Consider the following 27301-nt stretch of genomic DNA (forward strand, 5'->3'; position numbering starts at 1 on the left):
TGACACCATCATTCCATGCCGTCCATCGGTTTGTTTTTTGGGCAGTAAGAGACATGCAACAGAGAACCAACGCTCCCTTGTACTCTTGCCAGTGGAGCCCCAGATACATCACTGGACTAGGGAAACCCTTGTTGAAGAGAGAGTTTCGGAGGTTTAGAAGGGGGTTCATGAGAGATTGGGTTGAGGCTGGCATCATTCCCTTACAACCAGTTGCCATCTGTGAGTATCTTCCCATTGTAAGATTGCTGGTCAGTTTCATTAACAATGTTGCATGTTTGTATTTTGTGCTTTCTAATTTGCTGTTTATATCTTCAATATATTTAAAATTTAGGAGATATTATTAAAACAGTTTTGTAACACTTAACCCTAATTGGACATTTATACTTTATTGGAACAGAGCATCAAGGATGCGTAGATGACGCCCATTCTCTGCCGCAGACCTTGCTATTGGCGCACTGACTATCAGGAACCCTCATGCTTTTCAAGTGTTTAGTGGCCCCTGAGATTGGGTGCCCTTGGAATGTGCACTGACAGCTGTAGCTTCTCTCTAGTGCTGAGGAGTACTGATGCTCTGGTATTCCCACAATGAGAAAAGATTTTGTATCAATCCTATCTTGATTTATTGGCTGCCAAAATAATCTTGCTGGACAAACTTCAGCTACCTGTGCTTCCCACACATTTAGGCATATCTTCCCCATATATACCTGTCTGTTATGTGAGACTTTTCTCACACTGTATTACATCGGCAAACTACTACCTATGAGATTTTCAGGAAACCTCCTGAACATATTCTGCTACCCTAGCTAGGCACATTTGCATATTGAAATGTATATCCAGGAGAAAATCTGGAAATCATAGCATTTATAAAGAATAATATATTTATCAATGTACAAAAGAACAGAATATAGGATGGTTTGTTAACTATCCGAAATACACGAGAAAATTAGACTGCTCTCTGTCTCCCCACTATAGCCCTATTTCTCTCGCCATCTTCCATACTTTTATTTCATCCTTGTTTCTCCATTCTATTGTACCACATCACTGCCCGTGGTCCCCTCCTCTGCTCTCATTAGCCTCATTGTATATCAGTTTCCTCTTCTGCATTCCTCTCCTTTGTCATGCCCTCCTTCATTTGCCCTTCCCTGTATACGTTTATTTCTTAGCTTGGACCTTTTTAGCTTTTTACCTGTTCCCTAAACCTTAGTTTCTCTCTTCCCCACCCAATCAGTGGCAGCTGCTACTGAATAGTGCAGGTAGGTGTGAGGCAGGGGAGGGTGTAGAAAAACAAATGCACTTACCTGCTGCCCACCGCCTCTCCTCCATCCTTCTGTCCATGATGCAGGGAGGCAGGAAGCACACAGGTGCCCAGACTCCCCTAGCCAATCACAACGCTGCTGTCACCAGCATGACAGCTGAGTCATGATTGATCTGATTGGCCAGCTTCGCCACTCAGACAGGGACTTGGATCCTGGGACAGTTCTCCACCCTACTGTACAACACAACCAGGTTGAGAGATGCTAAAGAGCGCATGATGGTTTGGTAAGCCCAAGTTGGCCGCCAAACCGTCATGCGCACTTATGGTGCATCAACCACTCCCCTCCGTGACACTGCCCAGCCCCGCCCAGTACTAAAACAAACTGGTGCAGTACTTAAAAATAAAATGATAATAACATTGCATTATTAGCATTTTATTTTTATCTTTTTGCAAGTGGGGCGGTGCTCCTCCTCCTTAGCAGAAGAGCAGCTGCTGCACCCGATACTATTTTTTATTCTTCATGTTGTAACAGCATTTACAGTCGCAATGCATGTCACTCTCTCTGGTAGAATATTAAGAACCACTCTTGCTTAGTCTTTCACTGTGTTCCTTGTATTTTTGTGCAGCTGTAGAATGTCTCGACTTATCAATGCATACACAGAGTGCTCGCCTACAGTTAACACCCACAATGCGTCTACATTGTTGTCCACAAGTGTCCACAAGTTATTTTGGATGGCTGCTGGTTCCTTCTCTCCCAACCATCTTAAGTGCCTACTAAGACCTCTGAGTCCCTTTGGCCTTTTCAGGTTCTAATCATATATGGCATGAATCATACCTCACGTTCAAATATGTCTGTGCTCCTTCCAAACCTCTCCCAACTTTATTGATTACAACCACAGACAACAAATTAGACCTGCTTCTCTGACTCGCTTCCCACTGTACAGTTAGCAGTTTCTGACACCCGGAAATAGCGAAATGGTTACCATTAACGTGCTTCCAGCGAATGAGAGTGATCTATTAAAAAACATGCATATGCCACATTTATTAAAAAAATAGAAGCGCGTAAACGAAAGGCACAATTAATTTTACTGGCTGAATTGAGGCCCACCCTCTTTTAGAATGCACAAGACAAAATAATATTAGTATTTATCCATAAAAATGACTCAGCGTTTTAACTGCCCACAGTCGGCAACTGGCGTGAACTGCAGGTCACAAGCCCGAAGGGCCAACTCAGTCTTTTACTGAGTCTTGACTACTACATTGAGCACCACTCAACTGGGACATAGCAAGACTGACTGGTTTTGAACTTTACTACAAGACACAGATTGGAGCTTACCATGGCTTCCTCCCATTATTTACTTTACCTCTATTACTAAGGTACTACTTACTACTATGTTCTAAAGACGAATCTCTCCAATTTGCCTGTCTTACTTATGTGGAACACAATTACTTTATGAGACATATCCGACAGCTCTGAACGATATTATTCGTTTTTGTTGTTGCGTGAATCACTTTTCAGCCTAGATAAAGTAGATTTTATGACGAAACGTGTCGGCTATTCGATGTTGGAACTTTAAGTGGATATTGGATCATTTGGAAACTCTAAGTGAAATCTATACTATTGTTTTGTTTTTACACAACCCTACTGCATGGACTTGTAAATTATGAAATACTATTAATGAGTGCTTCGGTATCACGTCGTATCTGATTGTTTTATGGTAAACCCCAGGATATACTATCAGGCACACACCCTTGCGTAGTGGAAACCAAGAGAGCGCCACCCATAACTTCTTCCCTCTCACTAGACCCTATACGTAAATCAGCAAGGAAGTGCGATTAATTACGTCACAGCTACTCAATCCGTTGTTCACAACTGGAAAATAGTACCATATGTTATTTACAGCACTTGGAGATAGATAGCAAGCCTGGTGCCGTGCTGCACCAGATATGTTTTTAATATTCATTGTCTGAACAGTGGTGTTAGTGCAGAAAATCTATAATAGTGAGAATGTGCAAAACTCAGTGCATCAAAACTACAAACTACAGCACCGTGTTCAGTAGAGCCAACTACAGAGGGTGTACAGAGGCCTCATGATCTTCTTCTATAGGGCTTCATTCTGAGTGGTGCAAAAACTGGGCACAAAAACCCCCTGGGGGGAAATACCATTACAGCATGCTATTGGGTCAGGTTTAGCACCGAGGTGAGATACAGAATGTAGTATGTAAAGGTCTCTTTTTTCTATTTTCTCATTGTTTTGCCAGTGTAACATTCTGCTTGAGTAAATCGTGTGGTAAAAAAAACAGCAGACCCCAATTTTCAGAAAATGCATGCATTGTAATGGGGCGCAAACACGTCTTTAAAGTTACTGCTGCCCTGACATTGAGGCCCTTAGAAAGGAATGATGCTCTTTGAGACACTTGAGTGTTTTAGTGAATTGCAGCTCAGTGGCTCATAGTCTAGCATCGATCACACTGCATCCTCCAGAGACGACCAAAAAACAAGATCCCTGCTGGAAATGCTGCTGAATGGCGACTCTCAGAGGCAAGAGAAATGGCCTCTGAAATGATTGTTTAAAAATTAGGAAAAGCTGTGAGCTACCAAGGAAAGGATTCCAAGCATGAAACTACTTGCCTTATTTGGATAAAGTAGCTTTCTGTCTCCAGCTGGTGATGCTGGTTGATCTCATCGTGTGATGTCTGCCCTCTCAGGTTTCTTTTTATCCCTCCAGACCGCGCAGCAATATTGTTTCAAACGCTCGGTGACCTCAGCTGCAGACCACAGCAGATCAAAGGAACCGGAAGCAAAGTTGAAAGCAATCACAAAAGGCAGGAGGAGTGGGAGTATAAAGTCTGGTGCTTTTTAATGGTCCATGTGCGCCCATAAAGAGACTATTCATTCTTGGAATGTTGACATACCCATATTGCTGAGCCATATTCATTGCTTAAAGTGAGAAATTCACAAATTACTGGGTAAATGAATTCTCTTAATAGCAGTTTACATGGTCAGACTATATTAATTTCTTTATATTTGTCTCACCATTAAAAATTGTAAGCTGTGTACAGAGTGCAGCAAATACTGCAATGTTTCTCATGTCTTGTTGTGCTTTGTTGTCACAGGTGCTCCCAGGTGGAAGCTCAACTCAGGAGACTTGCCAAGAAAATGTCTGCTCCTAAAGACAGTGAAATCCAACATAGGTGCAACTCCCACCTACAGACATTTAGAATCTTTCAGGCAACGCTTCATTGTGGAAGCTGCACGGTGGTGTAGCTGTTTTTGGGGGCGGTGGTGGTGTTGCCTATCCGTCCCACCTCCAGAACAAGTCATCTGTTGACCCCCTCCTCCCCCCCCCCGAAAAAGTTGTCTGTCGGCGTCTCCCCCCCCCCCCCCCCGCTCTTACCTGCACCGGGGAGGCAAACTAAAGGATCGCCCCGAGCGGCAATAGGTCTAGGTACACCACTGCACACATATAAGTCTTTCGCACCTGCTGTAATACTATACCAAGCTATAAATGCGTGCAGACAGAAATTACATTTGTTACATTACATTAGATCACGCTCTACTCGCAATGAAGAATTCTTCAAGGAATGGGTTGCTTTCATTTTGGGAAAGCAACGGGGGACTCAATACATGAATAACAAGAATCCTGTGCTGCTGTTTTCCAGAAATGATAAACTTTTCGCGAGTACGATGGGTTTTAGAGTCAAAACCGCTTGAGGTTCACAACGATGAAATTCAAAAGTTAGACTTTAAATAGAGAGGAATCAAACCAGTTGTCAGTTAATTAATTGAAAAAGAAACTGAAAAGCTGGTGTCCTGTTCAACATAAAAATGTTTGCAAATGTGTAACTACCTGTATATGTAATGCAGTGGCGGATGCTCCCGGGCAGTAGTAGTGGGGTTGGGGTTTTAAAAACAATTAGAAAAATGATCACTTACCAGCCAGCCGGCCGGCCAGCTGGCTGGCGGCCACCTCTCCTCCGTCCTCTCCTTCTGTGTGAACCGGAAGCAGGAAGCACCCAGACTCCCCTAAGCCAATCACGACACTACTGTCACCATGACAGCAGGATCGTGATAGGTTTGGGCCCTGTGGTTCGGCACTCAGATGGGGAATGGGAGCCTGGGCATGTTCTCTACCCAGGCTGTGCATTACAACTGGGTGGAGAACATGCCAAGTGCGCATGACTGTTTGGCCGGCCTAAGACGGCCAGTCAAACCGTCTTGCACATTTAGAAAGTGCCACACCCACTCCTCCACTTGCTCGGTGAGCAGCCCAGCCCTACGCCTCCCACCTGCAAAACTGCCTCAGCACGGAAAAATCAAATCATAATAACATTGTTTTATAATCATTTTATTGTTCCTATTATGCAGTGCTGAAAAGCAGTGGGGCATCACTCCTCCGCCGTAGCCGAGGAGCCGTCCCTGATATTATGCTGTTTAAAAAGGTGTCTAACCAAATATAACATTAGTCCATGACTGGACATTTGAAACGTCTTCACGGATGAATGAAAAATATCCATGAAATCATACATCATTTTTAGCAAACAATAAAATAAAGCATTCTTTAATTCACAATAAAATCACAGCATTAATATCACACATTACAAAATAGTGCAAAATGTTGAAAGGGCCGATGTCAGGGAAAGAATAAGGAAAACTGATCATGAGTGACAGATTCTATTTCTTCATACGGCTCAGCAGTGGTTGCGGGTTCTGGGGTTGATATCTGCAACGGTGATGATTGTTCCATGAGCCAGGTTGCACCTGTACCCTCTGGTGAATCATGTTCTGGGGCATTAGTGTCCTGGGTCTTAGGATTACGACCAGTTGATTCTGGGGGGTGTGGAGATTTCTCAGGAATTGTCACGGTGGCTGGAGGATCAGAACCTCTTGCAGGGCTCTCCGTTTGTGGTCCAGGAGCGGTTGGTGCTGACTACGGATGCTAGCGAGCTGGGTTGGGGGCTTTGATGGCTCAGGAGTCTGTTCAGGGAATTTGGTCAGTCCAGGAGGCTTTGATGTCTTCCAATTGGAGGGAATAGAAGGCTGTTCAGTTATCCTTGGTGCTTTTTCTTCCTTGGGTCCTGCAGCGAGCTGTGCCAGTGAGGATGGACAACACTGTGATGGTGTGTTATGTCAAGTGCCAGGGGAGAGTGACAGTGGCTTCCCTCAACTTGTTAGCTCAGCAGATTTGCCAGGAGGCAGAGTTGAACGTGTTGTCTTTGAGGGCATTGCATCCGCCGGGGATTTTGAACTCGGAGGCAAATCGCTTGAGCAGGTTGTTTCCCTCCCTGTCAAGAGATTTATTTGATGCCGTAGGTGTTTGGTGTGCTGATAGGGAGGTTTGGGGTCCTGTGGTGGACTTGTTTGCAGCCCTGGGGAACACCTTGAGGGAGAAGTTTTGCTCTCTGGTTAAGTCGAATCAGGTTTGGAGGGTGGATGTTCTGTCCTTTCGGTGGGAGGGTGGCTTGATGTATGCCTTTCCTCCGATTGCCTTGATTCCGAGGGTCCTACTGATAGTCAAGTTGGACTTTGCATCAGTAATCCTGGTGGCACCTGCCCGGAGCCGGAGACCTTGGTTCCCTCTGTTGTTGAGGTTGGCAGTGTGGCCTTGCTGGCCATTGCCAGTGGTTCCTTGTCCCCTGTTGTTTCCTCCTCTGTTCCGGGATTGTCTCATCCGATTGCATCTGGCGGGCTGGCTGTTGAGAGGATTAACCTCATGGCTATGGGGTGTTCTCCTGTGGTGGCTCAGTTTATCCAGGAGTCCCGGCTCCCTTGTACTCTTAAATCCTATGCTAGGCATTGGGTTTCTTGTCAGAGTTGGGGTGCGGATCGGGCTGGTCTGCTATGGAGCTGGATCCTGTGTGTGTCTTTGATTTCCTGAAGGATGGCTTTGACTTGGGTCTGGCTGTTTCCTCGTTGCAGGCTCAGTGGGCAGCGTTGAGGGCCTTTCAGGGTCCAGCCTGTGAACCAGTTGTTCCTTTGGTGTCCCGGTTGTTGAGGAGTTGTTTCCTTAAGATGTCGGTGGTTAAGTCCTTTACACCGCATTGGGATCTTCCGTTGGTGCTGAGGGCTTTGCAGTCTGCTCCCTTTGAGCCTGTGGAGGAAGTGTCTGCTTTTTTGGATGATCAAGGTGGTTTTCCTTATCACTATCACCCTGGCCTCTAGGGTTGGGAAGTTGGGCTTGTTGCTTTGTTTGAGCCCTTTTTGAGGTTCTTTCCAGATTGGGTCATTCTTCGGTCTGATCCTTCCTTTGTTCCCAAGGTTCCCTCCTCGTTTCACTGCTCGTAGGATCTGGTTTTGCCCGTGTTGTGTCCTGATCCTCTTTCGGAGGATTAGGTGCGGCTGCACTGTTTGGATGTTAAACGGGCTCTTGAGGTGTACTTGGTTCGTACAGGGCCTTTCCGTAGGGTGGATTCTCTTTTTGTGACCTTTGGCCTGGCGGGCCAGGGTCTGTAGCCTTCTGGGACTTTTCTCAGTCAGTGGCTGAGGTTGGCTATGGGGGGCGGCTTATGAGGGTAGTGGGGTGCTGGTTCCTGGGTCTGATCAAGGGAGATCGACTCAGGGATGCCTGCTTCCTGGGCTTGTTTTCAGGGGGCCTATATGGTGGAGATCTGCAAGGCTGCTACTTGGAGTACTCTATACACATTTATGTCCCATTATCGTTTGGCGGTGGGTGAGACTGGGTCTGCTGGCTTTGGGGATGCTGTGTTACGTTATATTCGGGTGGAGTGACTTTCTGCTTTTTTGTGCTAATAAAGTCTGTTTACTGCTCTGTGTTGAAGCCGATTCTTGCTTTGGTATCTACTCATGTGTTAATGACTGTGACGGGAAGGTCTGACGAAGAGGTAATGATCGGTTACTTACTGGTAATATTAATTACTCCAAGTCGTAGACCTCCCCATCACAGTCCTGGTTTCCATCCCTCTCTCCCTGTTCGGCTTCTTGTGCTTGCTGGTACAGAATGTGCTGCAGTGGGGCAGGGGTTATGTGCCACAGGATGTGGGAGTGGCCTGGAGGATAGGGATGGGCCAAGAGAGTTTTGCTTGGAATTTCTGTTTGGAGGACCTAATTGGCCTAAACTTCAGCATAAAAATGAATCAGTCATCACACCGGATCCTTGTCTTAAGAGGGCCCCATACATAATTGACCTAGCCCCAGTAAAAATTCTAATGGTTTCTAATATCTATCTCTTCAATTACATCAGTTGCTATATTGATTAATTTTTATCATTCGCCTCATCACCTCCACCTCCCTGCCTTATTTGTTAGCTTTCAATTACCTTCATTTGATACTTTTGTGCTTTGAGATAGACTGAAATGGAAGGCCGATTTTCTATTTCACTAGTATCTCCACAGGAGTACTGTACTAGCAGTGTTTGTTTATTTGGTGGCTTCCAGAATTTCATGTTGTTGGCTGTTTATGAATGTATTCCCCATACTTTTACTTCGGATTATCACCTGACACTCTTTTTTTAATCACTTTGACATTCAAAGAAACTGTTCCACACTCTAGTATCCTTTACAATTAGATCTGACTTTCTCATTTTTTGTACACACCAACATAACATTTTTTTAAGCTATTTTTGTTTGAATCTCAGCTTTCCATACATTTAACTTATAACAAAGCTCTGAAGGCATTTTAGGAAAAATCACCATTGATTGTGCATAAGTAATATATTTTGGCAATTAAACATTGGGAAATAAATTGAAGCAGATTTTTTTCCCCGCATCTAAAACGTTGATATACATTAAAAAGTACCAGGACCCACCCTTGCCTAATGCTACTTATGGACTCAAACCCCCAAAACGTTTCCCACTATTGGTCTTTCTTGCCACATATCACCTTTACTACTTCATTACATATTATCTTTCCAACAGTTGAATGCGGACATGTCAAGAGATGCCAAAGACAATAGGTTTTTTTTTTATTCTGTTAAAGCAAATTGCAAGAATAACCATATTTTAACTAAATTAATATAAACATATTTAACCTTAAAAGGAACTTGTAGCTTCTTTAACAGATCCCACTGTGGAACTTTATAACGCCTTCAGGCAGAAGGGGATGGTGACACCCTATATTTTGGTGGCAAAAATAGTGGTAATATTTAAACAGGGACTTGATATTGAGAAGGTGCATAGGAAGAAAAGAAAAGTGATACTTGATGCCGAAAAGGCTTCAGATGGGTTATCTGGTCCTCACTAGGATGGCCCTACAGAAATATGAGTCGTATGACCTGGGAAATGACTTTATTACTGTAGTGCATGTTAGCTATACATTTCTGAAGGCCAGATTGGTGGACAAAAGCCAGGTGGCTGAAAGAATGCGCCAAGGCAGTGTGACTCGGCTGGGATATTTGCTTCCCTCTTCTGTTTATCTTAAGGATGGAGCCAATAGCAAAATTCAGGGTGAAAGGACCATGAAGTGCGTCTATTCTGCTAAAAATGAACGCATCATTTCCATATTTGCCTGTGGCATGATGGTTCCCCTTACTAGCTCCAGCGCACCCCTACCACTGCTCAAGAGGCCGCCTGACCTTTGTAGCAGAGATGCAGGGTTTCCAGGGATTGACAAGTCAATCAATCAGTCCATTGTCTTTGTGTGCAGCAAACGATCTGGTTAGTTAAGCTTTATGAACCGAAAATCACCAGACCCTTACTTCTAATTAGACTGGATGTACTTAAGTGAGAAATGTGCATATTTTGTGGATGAGCAGAGTAACCGCTCTCAATGTAACACCTCAAGTGCTATACTTATATCAGCCATCCTGTCAGGACATGGAAGATAGTATTCAAGGTGATATATAGTTGCATGTTGACATTCATGTGGTAGGGAATTAAATGAAGGTTTGGCAGCAAGTTGTTGAAATCGTGTAACAGAAGAGGAGACTCAGCTGTACTACAGTACAGAGGAACTTAGGCTGATAGCGAAATGGCCCAAGAGAGAACTGAGCAAACATTGGACAAACATATGGACTCAGTAATGGCTCAAATTATGCTGTGTGATGTTCTGTGGTTGCCTTTCCTGAATGCATCTGTAATCAGAAAATGACAACACTACTTGTTTCAAATATTTGAGTGCCAGCAAAAGTGCTCTCACAATTCCCCACCCTGCCAAACGTTTTGAGAGAAGAGTTGCTCTGCTATCAGCATGTCAATGCACAGATGCATGTGACTGTGCCCCATCTCTTGTTTGGATTTGTAACCCGCAATACCTGGATTCGTATCCCACAATACATTCCATTATGTGACCTGTAGTTTGCAACTTAACATATATGTGGGCTTGGAAATCCCAGCATGCCAACAGACTAGTGCTTTAAATCGGCCGGTACTCACAGGTACTGAGTACCGGCACTTATTATTTTTGTCACTCTGAGTACCGGTACTTCTCTACTACCCAGGAGAGTATTGGTACTCATGAAAGGATAAGCTCATTGGCTGCTAGTGCTGGTGAGCTCTAGGCTGTCAGAGTGGAACCTGTCTCTGACAGCCATGTCACATCTGTAGCCTTGAGCTGAGCCCACATTGAATTATTCAGCATGGGCTCATTTGCATTACGTCTGGGTACTCGCCATCACGCTGTGTTGGACAGAGAATGGTCCATTCAGGCCCTGTGCTGTCAATCACATTCACACTATCATGTGCATTTGTGCAAACACACGAATCGAGGCAGCCCACGGACAGCGGCATTTAAGGAAGCCATGGGCAATAAGGAGTTTTAAATGGCTTTAGTCCCACCTGAGTCTTATGTGTGTGTGTCTGATTATGTCTGTGTGTTTGTCTGTTTTTGTGTACATGTTTTTGCATTAGAGAAAAGCAAAAGGGAGAAAATCGGGACGCTCTCTGCAGTAGCGGCTCCTCAAGGGAGAGCTGCAAGGTGGTGGGGTGGGGGAGGGGCAGGGGGGGCAGTATACTCACTGGAGACTTTCCACACCTGCATGTTGCAAATGTCATTCTGGCTAAACCAGAATTCACTACAATTTAACAGCGAGAAAACTGAAATACTGCATTGTGCAGTAGGAAAAATCCCTACAAACCTACCTACAGATTTCTGGCCTCAGCTGTTAGGAGACTCGCCCAGCCCTGTGAATTCAGCAAGGAATCTCGGAGTCATTATTAGTGATACTCTGAGCCTTGAGACTAACGTCAACAAGCAGGTTAGCTGCTGCCTTGCCTTGCTGCGTCGACTGCGAAAGCTGCTACCTTTCTTGCCCCCACAGACTAGAGCCAACATAGTCAGGAGCACCATCCTCAGCCGTTTGGATTACTGCAATGCTCTTTTGCTGGAATCTCCTGCCTATCTCATTTCCAGACTCCAAAGTATCCAAGCGGCTGCAGCTAAACTGGCACTCTCTCGGGAACGAGAATCTTCCACCACTTCCGCCCTGGCCAATCTTCACTGGTTGCCCATACATCAGAGGATTTGTTTCAAATCCTTATGTACTGTCTTCAAGGCAGTCCATGGGTTAGGCCCTCGACCACTTCAAAACAAACTCAATTGGTATGAGCCGACCCGGTCTCTCCGATCCTCTTCCCTAAACCGTATCAGCATCCCCAGAATCATGAAAGCGACGTGTGGGGGAAGAGCTTTCTGTTTTGCCGCAGCGCACCTATGGAATAATCTTCCTACTGATATCAGAAAAACAAACGAACTGATGGCCTTTCGTAAAAAGGTGAAAACATGGCTGTTCCCAAAAAAAAAAAAAATCTTCCCAAAATTTCTTTCCAAAAAAGCTCAAAAACCTAACTGATCAGTACCTGTTCACTGTTTCCTCCTGTTCTACAGGTCCTCAGCTGTATGTACTTTAGCGCCAGGATGCCCGTAGGGTTGCAGAGCGCTCTACAAATGCTATAAATAAATAAATACTCCGGCATACGGCCGAACGTAGGTAAGTAAAGAAATAAAGAAATAAAACAAATTACATTGCTCACGCTGCAATGCCAAATGGCGATGTGGCGCGAGCAATGTAATTCGTTATATTTCGCTATTTCTTTACTTAAATCCGTTCGGTCGTATGCCGGAGTTTACTACGCCCCTCCCTGCCTCTCCCCCGCAGTGCAGCACTCCCTCGAGCAGCCGCTACTGCTCTGGAGGTGTTTTAAAGTAAATGCGTAGAAGGCTTTGTCTGTGCATGGTTGCTTGTTTCTTTCTGTGCATCGCGTGTGCACACTCGAGAATCTATAGTATTGTGCCAAACAACAGCAAATAACAGTATTGAAACTGCAAATATTACGTTCAGAGGAATAGACTATTTTGCATGTATTATGAAAAATACTTATTGGATAATGTGCTTATGGCCCAATAATGTCCCCCTAATGCATATATTTTTTAGCTAATTAGCCTTCAAATGTGTACTTCATTAAATCACATTTTTGGAAACTATAGATCGTATACACAAATCCAATACATATTTAAAGGCCTAATGGAAGAAGACCTCATTAGTAGTGTTGTCATGAAAGCTTACTGCCCTTGCTGCATCGCACCGATGATGTACTCAATAAAGCTTGTTTGATTATAGTTCACTGGTCTGTCATGTGGCAAAGTTCACTGATATTTTTTACATCTTTTTCTTTGTCTAATAGCAACTGTCTAAATGTCATTTTTGATACTGTGTGGTGTTCCATTCTCATAAATGCCTATTTGTAGTAACAGTTTTCTTTCTTCTGTATTCTGTTCCAGGAAGGGAAGAAAAAATTTGACAAGGAGAGTGAGAAGTACTATTCTATATTAGAGAAGCACTTAAATTTGTCATCAAAGAAAAAAGAATCTCAATTACAGGAGGTAGGAGAAACAAATACTAATGGCTTTTACTTGTTCAGTTGTTTAAGATCATTGCCGCAAAGTTTAGGGTCAAATATATTTGCAGGTCAGACATTCCCTATGATGAGGCCTTGCTCAAATAGATAGATTTTCAACTCCTTGCAGAAATAGAAAAGGGATAGAACCTGGTGGACCTGGGCCGAAATGGGATTCCAGATCCTCCTGGACTGGTATAACTTCTGTGCCCCAGGAGGATACTATAAGAATGCCTGTCATGTCAGATGCTTCTTCCTGTATTTCTGGATTTGCAGCCTGGTAATGTTGCAACAGCTCATTGGTGATTTTGGTAGAGTTCAGTTTGAGGGAGGCCTTAAGTGGAAACTAGCCAGTCCTACGGGTGACCAATATCATACACAGATGACTCTTTCAGAGAGAGTTGTTTGATCCGCGTGCTGGTGGGGTATGGTTATGAGCCCACTGCATACCCAGAATGGAGCCTTTGGAATACCCCATAAGTTAGGGGTCAAAGATTACCAACAGGTCAAGCAGGATGGGGAGGCAAATGTCAACATTGTCGTAGATTTGCATAGTGTCATATGACACTAAGAGACAGAAGATTTTTCAGCCTTGAATTTGGCGGAATGCCCCCTGAGCAATTTGGACTGAGTCCAACCACAAATGATTTAAAATGATCATTAAGCCCTCTTTACTCCCTTAGCTTCCTTTCATTTTTTTAGAACTATGGTTAAGACAAGCGCCTCATCGCTAAGTGCACTTTATAGATGTTTTTTATTGTGTTCTGTTTCACTGGTGCCCTCTGTGCGGCACTGCAGAATGAACCCATATTGGTAGTTTTCAAGTAGCACATGGCTTATAATGTTATTATGAATATAGTTGCCAACTGCTGCCTCCATTGTCTTTTTAGGAGTGTCAAAAGGGTGAACAGACAGTAAATGGTGAAATTAATTGATTCTTGTTGGCACTTCTGTACAACATGCCTAAAAAACATTGACAACGTCAGTAGCTCTCGTAGGTGAGACCTATTGGCCTTGCCAATTCTTATTTTGGTCTACATTGCTTCAGTGCTACACTGCGTGAAAAAGATGTGGTGAAGGATGTAGGGAACAACTGTCACCTGACTAACTCCCCAGTCTTAGATTTGTGTTAGATTTGTTGCTCAAGTGGCACAGTTCCTACTCCACACTTCCTTGCCGAGACCTGGATTATTTCTTATGCTCACTTTAGCAGTTTGACAAATGTGACCAGGTATCTGAATTATAGCTAGTGTTACTATTAACTCTATAAAGCTGCTCCTAAAACACAGTGGTTGCCACCAAGAAAACACATTGCCATGAACTCAGTGATGCCTGTACCACCATGTTTCTCTATGTCAATGAGGGAATTTATGAATTTATGCAGTGGTTAATTTGTAAAAAAAATAAGTGCCTGGGCTCTCGTCACGAGGCCACTGCAGCGTGCACTACACATTGCCCCTCCCAGCTCTGTCAATGATAGTAACAACACAACTACTAAGCATCTCACTCCTACAAGTGTGACAAAATGGACTATTTCAGGCCCCCAAAGCTATAAGATTGGCATGGGCGGCAAGTAACAGTCATATTTTTATGTAGATTGAATTATTAATGAACTGTTGTTGTGGTTATGTTAAATTAGCCAGACATCACCACCTTGTGGCAGACTGTCAAGCGCTGGCTCAAATTAAGCACTGAATTTATATAGTGTATCAAAGTTTTTTTGCCAACTATATCAGTTTAAAGAACATCCAATTGCCAGCTGGGGCAACTTGAACAGGATGCTGTGAACCTACCCCCAAACTCGCCTCTGTTATAATTTGACATCCTCTACTTGTATGGCGAGTAAATACATTGTAAGACTCCCCCATCAAAGTAGATTTATAGTACTGATTAGTTCATAGAAAGTTATGTATAACACTTTGTTGGTATTTTAACATTTATTTCAGGTAAAAATACAGTGTTAGATTCCGCTCTGTAGTGTAATCTTTTCTAAGACTGTGCGATGCTATAGTTTTTCTTCGATGTCCACGTTCTATATAATTTATTGAATGCTTAGTTTTACCTCACCCGTGCTAGTGTTATAACAGCATAACTATCATGAAACAAGACAACTAACAAGAATGTATATTTTCTTATTTTGTGTTACTATCCATCTGTACTCTCCATTAGTGAATATTAGAAATGACAAACATAAGACTGTATTTTCTGTCCCATTTGTAGTCAGTAATAAAAACATGCTTCACAATTAACACTGACTCCCATTGTGTGTGGTACTGTGACAGTATGTTGAGATGCACGTAGTCACGTAATTTAAAAATACAATTTTGACTCGCCCATTAGTGAAGGAGAAGCACAATGTTTGAAAGTAACAAATAGTGAATATGCTGGTGTTAAACATTAATAACAAAGAAACTGTTAACGTATTAGCTAAATAATTAAGTTATCGGCAAATGACTTTTATGTTCTTTCTAGGCAGATGCACAGATTGACAAAGAACATCAAAATTTCTACGAGGCATCATTAGAATATGTATTTAAAGTTCAAGAAGTACAAGAAAAAAAGAAGTTTGAATTTGTAGAGCCTGTAAGTGATTTTCTTTTTTTCCTTGTCAAGTGTTTGTTCTCTTCACTTGCCCTCTCCATGTATTAGTCTTCTGCTACTCCCTCTAGCTCCTGTGCATACCTGTTTGCTAGTACCAGACAAGGTTAGTTTTTTGCTGCACTCTTTAAAGGTCCCTGGAAAGTTCCATCTCTTCTTGTCGGTTTTTTGGTTCTTTATCTTGCTCTCTTGTGCTACGGGGTGTCTTTGAGAGTTGAAAGTGAGGATATTTTGCGATTTGAAGTAAATATAGTGTGAAAAGGATGAGCCATTTATATATTCTGCTTTAAGGTGAATTTTGTATATTGTCCAATGTCAACTCTACCATATATAGAGTCAAAATGGAGGGAAAGGATTGGCTACTTTTCAGAAGATTTTCTCTGCTCAGATCTGGGATATGGGGTTTTGATTTTGAAATAGTGAAAACAATTTTATCTGATAAACATCTGTGCTAATTCCGTTAATCTAAACCAAGATTTTCACCAGGTGTCACTGTTTTGAGTATCAGTAGAGTGGGCCATTTGTAAGTTCCTTCTTTCACGACTAGTTTTGTGTTGAAAAGAAGATAAGGTGTTGGGCAATAAATTGCTTTTTTGTATGCGTTTGCCATTTTCAGGAGTTAAAAGAACTATTTTTTGATGGGAAGCAGAACCATGACTTTCGTTCATGAAATGTGGATACATCTTCACGTGTCAAGTCTCAGATTGGAATGTTTTTGTATTCATTTAAGGCTTTTCTTACACTCATATGTTACAGCTTCGAATTTTATAGCACTTTATTGATAATTATTAATGTTATTGTATTTCTGGTCTTATATTGGATCACCTTTATAGTTATGTTTTATTTATTGTAATGCTAATTCTTTATACAATAAAAATGTATGAAAAAAAAGTGTTTTTCTATGAACATCAGAAGGCAAATTACTGTCTGGATAAATTATTCTTTCATATCTTTTATCATTTTGATTGAATATCTGATTGAATATTTGTTGGTAATAGTGGGACGCCTGTGTGATTGAATATTGTTTCTATTAGTTAGGACGCTTACAAGTATGTTTGTCGGTTCTTGGTGATTGTGGTTCGGATAATATATCACCTCATCATCTCCTACTGTTTTGCTGCGGCTATGCATTCCAGGTTTGGACAATTGGCTTTTAGTGTTTTAGTGGTGGCTTCTGCAGTTATTGGTGTTCGCTCAGCATTTTGTTGAATCATTTTTTGCGGATACAGCTCCATTTCAAGTTTAGTGCTATGCCCTACAAGGATTATGCATACTTACTGTCTTGTGGGAGTTCCTTCATGTTTTGGTGGGGTTGCAAATAATGATAGCTCGGTTTGTGCTAGTGTGTTATTTTGGGCATGAGAGATCAGATGGCTGAACTATCCAGAATTGGGGGTTTTCTTTCAGTGCTGCCATACCGTGGTCAGATATAAATACTAGGTGCCTTGCTATGTGTGTATGGAAACTCGTGTATTTATATTTAGTGGTACATTTTGTGCTCGTTTTGTCGGTATGTACCTCTGTCCGGAGTTTAAAGTCACCTAAGAAGAGCATTTTGAAAGTCAATCTTTGAGGCAGGTGTGAAGTTGAGTGGGTGGTCGACCTGCAAGTAATGTCGAGATTTTACCACCCCCATGAAAAGACTTGTGTATATCTATAGGTCTGCCTTTGGCTAGCACATCCATGCCATCTGAGAAATTATCTAAATTTAAGTGACGTTGCTCAGTTCTTTTTAGATGTCTCATTGACTGCTAGTTCGTCCCATAATGATGTACTTTACATTTCCCAACAATATGTTACTGATGTAATGTTTCAGTGCTGTGCCTTCTACACAAGAAAGTGTCAGAAATCCTTTGATAAACTGACTGCAATAAATGGCAGCTCGGTTTTATTGAATTTCAGATTATTACTACCATGAAATGATTTTTCCACTCTTGTTTTTTCAGAATAATTTTGTTTGTAAGTTAGGAAAAAGAGCCTGAATGTACTGTTTTGTCTGTACAAAAGCACCCTCCATCTGCCTCCTTAGTTTCCATCATCATTAAGAAAAATCCTCAGTTCAAGTGATGTTCAAAGTGTAAAATCAGCAACTTGTTTTGCACGTGCAATTTCTGCCCCGTACAACCTTGTGGAAATTGCACAGGCAAAATTGTACAGTTGCTGAAATACTATGCTAGAAATAGTCGCAGCCATTTTTGCACGTTATTCCTCATTAAGAACCAGAAAAGGAGTTCAGGCACAAAATATTACTCAATTACATGTGCAAATGGTATAAGAACCTATGTGTTGCTCTCAATTACGTGGATGGAAAACAAAATATCATCTACGATTACTGTGGCGTCTCGAAGGTTCCGTAGTAGCGTGCTACTCACCAGAAAAGCGCTTCAACACCCATCGGGAGTAACAGGTGCTATATGAATGCAAAACTTTCTTTCCCCTTCTGTCCCTCTGCTATCCTTCTCACTCCAAATAACTGACTAATATCCACCACACAAATTACTTTCATATTTCACCATACTAATTCACCACTAATCCTTTATGGGTTTACGGAGTAGCGTGCTACTCACCAAAAAAAGCGCTTCAACATTCCATCAGGGGGAACAAACGCTAAATAAATACAAACCTTTTTTCCTCCTCTATCCTTCTGCTATCCTTCCGAAAACAAATAACTGACTAACCTATCCACCACTTGAAATTACTTTTCATGTTTCACGATACTAATTCAACACTAATCCTCTATGGTTCCCGGAGTAGGGTGCTACTCGCTGAAAAAGCTCTTTGACGCCTCGTCAGGGGTAGTAAGCGCTATATAAATGCAATTACAATACAATACAATGTGTGTGATGCCCAACTGCTCACATTTTATTGGGCCGGATCCTTCGGAGGTCTCAGACCCAGTCTCACACCCAGTAGTACTTAAAAACAGACACTGGGAATTGGGTTCCTTTCAGAACCTATAGTCCTGTCTTTAACACTAATGGCAAAAACATTGATCAATTTCTGAACAATTTAATGTAAAAAACATTAAGGCAATCCTAGTCATAGATATAGTTCCTCTTTATATTTCACGCTCTTTATATTTCACGTTTTTCTTAATCTTGCATTCCCTAAGAGTGTTAACTATTTGCAGGATGTTGTGTTTCAGATTTTTTTCATGTAGCATATTACTCTTTTATAGTGCATATTTTGAACTGGTCGCCTCCAGGGGCAGCCTTACGCATGCGGCGCAGTTTCCTTCATTGCACCAGGCGCACCTTTAAAAAGGTGCACCTGGCGCAATGAAGGAAATTGTGCCGTATTATAGGGAATGTGCAGCCCCCAGGGCAGTCGCGAACTCGTGCTGCCCTGGGGGCAGCACATTCATGTGAAATACAGAGTGGCTGCTTTACAGCCGTTCTGTGTTTTCACAGTGCAGGCGGCAACCCGTCTGCGTTTAAAGGGGAATATGACTGCACCCACCTGCAAGGGGATGTCTGGGGGATCCGTGGGACCCTCTTTCCCCCTGCCAGAGGGCTGCCATCAGAGGGCGCACTGACAGTGCGCCACATTGTAGGTGGCGCACTGTCAGTGCGTCTCCTGAGGGCTTCTTTGCCTCTGTGCCCGCGTCCGTAATACGGTGCAGCGCAGAGGCAAAGTGATTCTGTCATTTGCATGGGACACGCCCTCATGCAAATGAGGGTAACTCCCCCTGCAGGTAGCGCTGGCTCTTTATGTGCACCAGCTCTATGGGTAATACAGAAGGGGCTCCACAAGTGTCTGCGGCTCCTTCTGTAATACCAAAGCGCCCCGGGGGCACGTAAAGCGGGCGCAAACACCAGTTGGGCTCCTGGGGCAATTTCTGTAATGCGGCCCCAGTTGTGTATAAAGGGCCAGGATTCATAGCACTGGAGTTGATACTGAAGGCAATGTCAGTTTCTCACAGGGTCTGTCAGTTTCTCTCAGTGCCTCTCAGTGGGTCAAAAAGGTGTTTGGAATAAATGGTCATCCAATCATTGGCCTCCTTCTGTAGAGTGCACAGAGCAATGGTCATGTATTGCAGTAGTAATTGTGATTCTTTACAAATGTGTGTTAAGGAGGCATACAGTTGTCAACATATTGACAAGGTGTATTAAAAGAAAAAAAGCAGTCCTTACAGGTTAGTGGAAACAACAAAACTGTACTTTTCCTGTTTAAGCCACGCCCTTAATTACATAGGCCACACCCATTTTAGAGACGCCGACCAACCCCACTTTTTTCATCCTAGCCTGGTCCCATTCATATGTTGTTTATAGATAAAGGGGCTACTCATGAAATAGTTTATGTACGCTAGCTGACAAGGCAACCTCACGCTGTGTATGGCCCTGTGACCATAGTAGGCTTCGATATAACTGGTGGCAGGGACAAACTCACAGCATGCCTGACTTGCCACACTCTCTCCGACTCTGCATTTCCGGCTGTTCTTATTTGGTCTATCTCTTCAGCCCTCCCACAGTTTTGCCTGCCCACGAGAGTGGTCTGCTTTGAAGCTAGTCCAGTTGTGTCACATGTACATTGTTCAGCCCTATGAGAAAACCAGCTGTTTGTCTCACACCATAAGAAATATGTAGAAACTCGCATTAGATGCAGTTTGAATTAAACATCTTGCTGTGTGTCTAGAATGTTATTTCCTAGTAAATGCCTCTAACCAAACAGCAAAAGTAGACAAGAAAACCATGCTTACTAGGCACTTGTCTGCGGGAAATGACGCTCACTGATGTCCTTGGTCTGCCCACATTTAGGCTTGGAATAGGGAACCTTTGTGAATCAGCTGAGCTGATGACGAGTCCCTCCTCCAAAGTACCCTCTGTTCATATCATTTTGGTGAGTGCTCACGGCGTAAGCGATGGCAGAGCTCTGGTCCTAGGCTCTTAAGAAATAACCTAAAGCATCCTGGTTGCTATGTTCTTGAATAACAATAAAAAAAGAAATCTAGCCAAATCGTCAGAATACCGTCGTTTGAAAACATTGCCTCCATTGTCAATGTATGTATATGAAACCTTCCCCCTTCACCCCTACATTCTCTGGGCCTATGGAACACGTCCTATAAATCCCATTCAATAAACAGGCTCCCTACGAACCTCTGAACCCCACAGTATCTTGATGATAACCACCCCTCGACTGTCGGTCCCAATCCCAGGACGAACCTACACTGTATGTCTGCACTTTCACCGGACCTCACTTTCTGTAATGAAGAAACAGTTTTTCGAATCTCTTATGCTTTAACTGCTGGCTCTTCTAAGTGCACTCTTTGTTTGCTTTTGAGACTGTGCTCTAAATAGCAAAGCTCAGATTTGATTTTTTGTGTTTCCACCCTATCTAACAGAAAGGAACTCCAGCATTTAAAAATCTGTTCACACTGAAGTTACTCAATCTTTGTCCTCTTCTTCTATAGCTCTTGTGTGTTGTCCCGCGTTTTGCTGTTTCCCTCTCCATCCTCAGAGAGCTTCACACCGGGCGTCGTAAGGTTTTCACATATTACTTCTCCCTCCTGTCACTAACCTCCTCTAACTCTTCCCCATGTTACTGTTCTCTCTCCTTTCACTTCCCATGTCCCCTCTCCAATCACTGCTCATCTCTTCGTTACACAACATGTCTCTGTCACTGCCCATCCTGCCGTTGGCATTGCCCTAAATTCTGTAGTCATACATGGTCCACTCTCTTCTGTCACTGCCCCACTACACTATATAATCGCTTTTCTAGTGTCATTCTATTCCCTCCTGTCACTGCTTATCTTTCTCTCCTATAACCAGGGCCAATGGAACTATGCAATTATGTGGCTGCAGCGATTTTCGTATAATTATAGATTTGCCGCATTCGCCACATAATCCATCATCTGCTGCAGCTGCAGATTTTGACAAATGTTTTTGTTTCTAGCTCAAACTGTTCAAAAGTTACAAAACATGCGAAGACACGTGTTACTGCACAGTGGAAGGCCCTTTGCAAAGCTGGACTGATCCCTTTCTATTGCTCTGTTGTGATATTTGGATGTTAAACTGGTACTAATGGGTTTTCAGTTCTATGCAGGAGGCTGTGGTGTAACTTCCCCTATCCCCTGTATGAACAATCTCAGGGTAGCATGTATGTGGTTATAAATAGGAAAACACACAAGATGATGGACGGAATGTTGCACATTGGCAAAAGATTCACCCCCAGTCACAGATATGGGTTTAATCCATCGTTATTCATCATCGATGCTATTGGACAAGCCTTCATTTGTTTCCCGTGAGTCTTCTACTAACCGTGGTAAAGAATATACACCTAAAGGGGTCACTGGTGTGACTGGTGGTGGGAGCAGACCCTATCTAGTAACCTCCCTTTTTTGAGTGCTTTGCATACCTCGTTTGTGTTTGTGTTAGCTAATGTTCTTCAACTTAGACCGGGTTCACTTGAAAATGATTCTCAGTTGGAAACCAATGTTGTAATTCCAGAGCCAACAGCAGATTTTCCTTGTTCCAACATATGAACATGCTCAGAAGGATAGCTTGGGTCAAAAGGGGGCCTAAGATCTTTGAGAGTCTCTGTATAGTTGTAAACTCCAATAGACCTGTGTGCGTGTGGGAGGCTCTGTGTGTGTGGCTCTGTGTGGGTGGCTTTTATTGTAGGTGGCTCTATGCGTGGGGCTTTGTCTGTGTGTGGGTAACTGTGTGTGTGTAGGTGGCTATGTGAGTGGCTCTGTGTGTGTGGGTGGCTTTGTGTGTGTTGCTCGCATTTGAGAGTGATTAAGCTATTTACATTGTAATTAACATTGCTGTTTCTTTAAATGTTTTAAAAACAAAAAAAAAATGTCATGAGCAATGCCAATAGGTCTAACTTTAACAATGCCGAGACCATTGCATTGTAAATGCTTGTTTGGCTATTTGGTGTAGTTCATGCTTAGACCTCCATAACTTTTTGTCCACATACGGTATTCATGCCAAATTTGTGTCCTTTTTTCCAACATTCTGAGGATACTAAAGGTACCCAGGGTTTGTGGAGTTCCCTGGAGGGGACCGAGAAAATAGACACAATATAGCTACATTTTGAGTTTTCAGGGAAAAATAGAAAAGAAGTGCTCCAGATAAAAGTGTCTGTTGATTCCTTAAAAATGGCATCAACGACCGCTTTTGCTGTGCTAAAGTCACCATCTTCCCAGCAAAAAAACTATTGTTTTACCACTGTTTTTGGCATTTTTCAAAGAGGTAGCCCATTTTTCCTATCTTTTGTGCTTTCAACCTACTTCAAGTTTGTGGTGGAAACCATTGTGAAACCCATGGGTGATCCAGGAAAGTTATACTTCTCTGAAAGTTGGACAACATTCTGAATTCAGCAAGGGGTCATATGTGTATCTCCTTCAAGGTTTTCCCAAAGAAACGAAGTGTTGAAATAAAGAAATATTGAAAACAAGTTTTTCATCTGTAACTGTTTGTCTTGCTGGCCGATTTACAAAGACAATGTTACATTAAGTTCACTAGATCCTTTTGGTTGTGGGGATATTTAGGGGTTGTAGGTTTCTCATCAACTGAGCTGCACCGTAAAATGTTTTTTCATTGTGTACTGAGCATAGACACATTCATATGGTGAAACATGTGGAGTGGAAAATAGGTGTCAAGGTAACCTATGTATTTCTGAAATGGGTGCAAGATATGGAATTTAGGAGCAATGGGTATTTGTATATCTCTGAATCTGTAGGTACCTAAACTAGCATATGATTTAAAGAGTATTTTTCAAAATGTCTTCTTTCTTATGCACTGATGTACCATTGGAAGGCACAAATTCAGTGCAATCCAATTGGTAATAACAAGTATCCTACTATTGTATGCTCCCACATGTCATCTGATAGAAATTGCACCTCACTTCTGTGGGCTGGCACATTTTTTCACTCAAAACTAACCTGTTTTTTACAAAGTGGGTAGCTGTGGATTTTGGGCCCTAGCTCAGCAGGCACAGAGGGAAACGTAGTAAACCTCTACATTTTTGGAAACTAGACACCTAGGACAATCCAGGATGGGGTGACTTGTGTGGCTGTCAATAGGTTGTTTTACCCAGAATTCCTTGCAAACCTCAAACTTTGACTCCAAATACACATTTTCCACACATTTCTGCGATGGAAAGTTCTGGAATCTGCAGGAAGCCACAAACTTCCTTCCACCCAGTATGCCCCTAAGGTACCTGATAAGACTTCGGCTCGTTTTACTTTCACTTTTGTATGTAATGACATCACTGCTGCTCAGGCTCCTCAGGAAGCTCTTTCTGAGCAGCCCGTGTATGAATGGTAAAGAAGGAACCCTTCTGCTGCTGAGCACCAGAGGGCCCTTTCTAACCCTCCACAGTGTGGACCAATAGCTGACATCCGCACTGGGGAGGATGTGCGTGTTTCAGCCATTGATTGACACTGGCATTTAAGAGATTAATGGCACTGAGTTATCAACCTCAGAAGGATGAAGGGCTGGAAAAACCTTGCTAAGCATTGCATCAGAAACTCTATGGATGGGAGGTGAGATCACCTCGACATGTTAAGAGATTTAATGTCAGCACAGTGGAATTCTGGGTAAGAGCCAGAACAGGAGCTACAGATGCTTTCTTATTGAGACCTGATGAGATAGTTGGACTCTGTATGGCTATTATCAGTGGACCACTTAGCCCCCGTTGTTCCAGTGCAATCCTCAATAGATTTCTGTTAATCAGATCAAAGGCAGACGTTAAGTTAACAGCTGTCAAATACAAGGGAACTTTTTTTAAATAGACATACTTTAAAGAAATATTGTTTAGGCTCCTAGCTTGATGTATTGTCCCTATGTCTTTCCTAAAACATGCCAGGTATCTGGGAGACTAGTTTCTGAAATCACCCAGTCTTGTAGAAGGATTCAACCATAAATTTTGTCAGCCCCATGTAGTAATGATATGGGTAGATAGTAGGGTTAGTCTGGGTACCTTTCTTATACATTGGGAAAATCGTAGCTGAGTGATATGAGCTAGGGGTAATGCCAGCCTTCAATACAGTGTTACCAAGTTTAGTAAGAACTGGGGACTATTTATTTGGTTGGGCTTCGAATAGCCGAGTTGGGACGAGGTCCGGGCCAGGAGCTTTACTTATTTTTGTCTTACAATAGCAAGTTCCACCTCTGATGTACTAATGTCTAAATTGCTATTCTTTTGATATTGAAAATGGGTCATAGCTGGGCTTATAGAGGGTAAAATAGGCAGCATTTAATTGCCTTAAGTGCCTAACCCACACCTCAGCTCTGATATATAGGTCCTGTCTATTTTGTTTTGTGTTTCACAATATCCCCAATGTATAAAATCCCAAAATCTCTTGGAGTTTTGCTCAGCATCAGGGGGCTTTAATTTGTCCTAGATACTGTGCTGCATTGCAAGTTTTTATAACAATATTCTTTTTATAGTTCTGTTTGGCTTAAAAAAAGCATTTCCATTGGCTATTTAGTAGCGCTCCTGCTAGAGTTCATGATCGGCCACTTTCTAGTCCAGATTCTGCATTGAACCACTTTAAACTTTGACTGTTGCCACCACCATAATTGAAGAGTTTGGAGTGGTCAGAAAGAGCAATGCCTTGTACAAAATTTGCTCATGCAATCCTATAACAACCGTTCTTTCGTTGCTCACTGCAACTATTAGTAGTTCATCCATACCACTATATATCCTCGTCATTAGGGTTGGTACAAAGATGCTGTATTTCTCTTTACTCCACTTAATTGCCCTTCTGATACATGTCAAAATAATTTATTTCTCGGCAATGTCTACTTATCATTTCCCGATTGTTACCTGGGCTTAGGCTGGTAAGAGAGGAAATAAGTGGATTGTGATCATGATCAGGGCATGTTATAATTCGCTTATCATGCCCAAGATGGCATATTTAACATAACATAATATAATCTATATGGCTTTCTCTTTTACCCACCTATAGGCCATATTAACTGTGGCACCTGAAGAAGAGCAGCCATTATGGAATTATATGTCTGCATGAAGACCAAAAGACCCTTCCACAGACTCCCTTATACTGCTCTGCAGCTTATATCACCTTTTGGTACTCCCGAAAGGAAATCTTGTACTGGAATTCCACTCCCCTGAATGTGTATCAGGGGAAATATTGAAATCAGCACAGATTGATATTCTGTGCTGAATCAAATCATTAGTGCCAATCCGATTGATAGAACAAGCTCTACCAGGACGGGCTTGCCTCCGTTATTCGCACATTCAATATATCAAGCACTTGTCCCGGAGAGTTGGGATGGGTAAGAGTTACACCCCTCACAGTCCTTAGAAATCTTGTCAGTGTAGTGCTGCATAAATAAGAGATCTGTCCCCCAGTATTGTCTCTCTGTGTGTGGTAATATGAATGTAAATTAATATTTAATGTCAGTTAGTCAGTCATATATCTTTCTAATTTTTTTTAAAATACCATAAAAGAACAATAAAATATGCATACAAATCACAATAAAAAAACACACAGGTACATACAAGCAAAAGAAAAAAAAACACAAACAAACCACTACAGCTCATAAAAACAATAAAAGCTCTCAAACTCGAGAACCAAAACCTCACTGGATCCACTATGCTTTTAGGTAAGGGAGAAAGGAGTTACTTCATTTCCTTTTTATAGTGTACAATACATAAATAACCCAATGAGCGAGTAGTGTAGACCAGGATAAAGTGCTGAGTGCTACCTCTAAAAGGGCTGCCCATTAAAAGGCTTCGGGCCATATTATCAAGGACGGCGTTAAAATGATCACCGCTTTAGCGGCAGGAAACTGCCGCTAAAGCGCCAATAAGGGGCTTGATAATATTGCCCTTGTGAATTCCCATAGAAGCCCATGTTCACACCGGAACATGGGCTTCAATGGGAATTCACAAGGGCATATTATCAAACCCATTATCGCTGCTTTAGCGGCAGTTTACTGCCGCTAAAGCGGCGATAATATTAACGCAGTCCTTGATAATATGGCCCTAAAACTAGTTAGCCCTTGGGTTGTTGCAAGAAATGCAAAGACTATTCACAGCTGCTGATAAAAAACATGCAATCGGACATTTCATGTAGTCGCTGTTTAAAATTTTCAAGCATTGTATTGTATTGCTGAATTGTATTGCTGGGCGAACCTGATTAAAACCCAAATCTTTAAAACGTTAAAAGCATTTCGTGGTTGTTCATAAAACTTACAGAACAGTAAGAAATGTAGGTCATCCTGCGGAGATAAGTTATCACAACCGCAGGGACCCGGATTACAAAACTCCCCAAATGCAAACAAAACTGTGATAACAGTGATAATCATTTGTGACTGACAACAAATATGTTTCACAATGGGGAGAGGATTTTAATGAGCGGTAACTTCTAACTGTTAGCTTCCTGAATTCCTCCTCCTCTCTGAGCGTATCCTTACAAAATTTTAAATTAATTTTAGTGCAAATTATGTCTTTTTTAACAATCGACTCAGGGTTGTCGAGGAGCTGTCCCCTCCTCAACAATCTAAAACACTCTTTAACAATTTTTAGCCATCCAAAAGCTGCACAATTATCCATTTTGTCAAACAGGCCTGAAGAATCGCCCAGATTAGATGAAATTCTGGGCGGGTCCAGAAAGTCAACCATTTCAGCAAAGGCAACGACATCAAATAAGTATGGTAGTCCTAATTCTTTGTTGGCCACGTA

At 42.4% G+C, this 27301-nt stretch overlaps 1 protein-coding gene across 3 annotated transcripts in view; it reads left to right on the plus strand.

Moving 5' to 3' along the window:
- The window catches only part of ARHGAP42 (Rho GTPase activating protein 42), a 609563-nt gene that overhangs the window by 368991 nt on the left and 213271 nt on the right, over positions 1-27301 (plus strand). For all 3 annotated transcript variants that reach the window (XM_085621436.1, XM_085621434.1, XM_085621435.1), the window contains exons 5-6: positions 12930-13031; positions 15518-15628. In XM_085621436.1, the coding sequence (XP_085477562.1) occupies positions 12930-13031; positions 15518-15628 (213 nt within the window). The remainder of the gene's footprint in view (positions 1-12929; positions 13032-15517; positions 15629-27301) is intronic.

Source organism: Triturus cristatus, chromosome 8 (genome assembly GCF_964204655.1).
Source record: "Triturus cristatus chromosome 8, aTriCri1.1, whole genome shotgun sequence".
Classification (NCBI taxonomy): domain Eukaryota; kingdom Metazoa; phylum Chordata; class Amphibia; order Caudata; family Salamandridae; genus Triturus; species Triturus cristatus.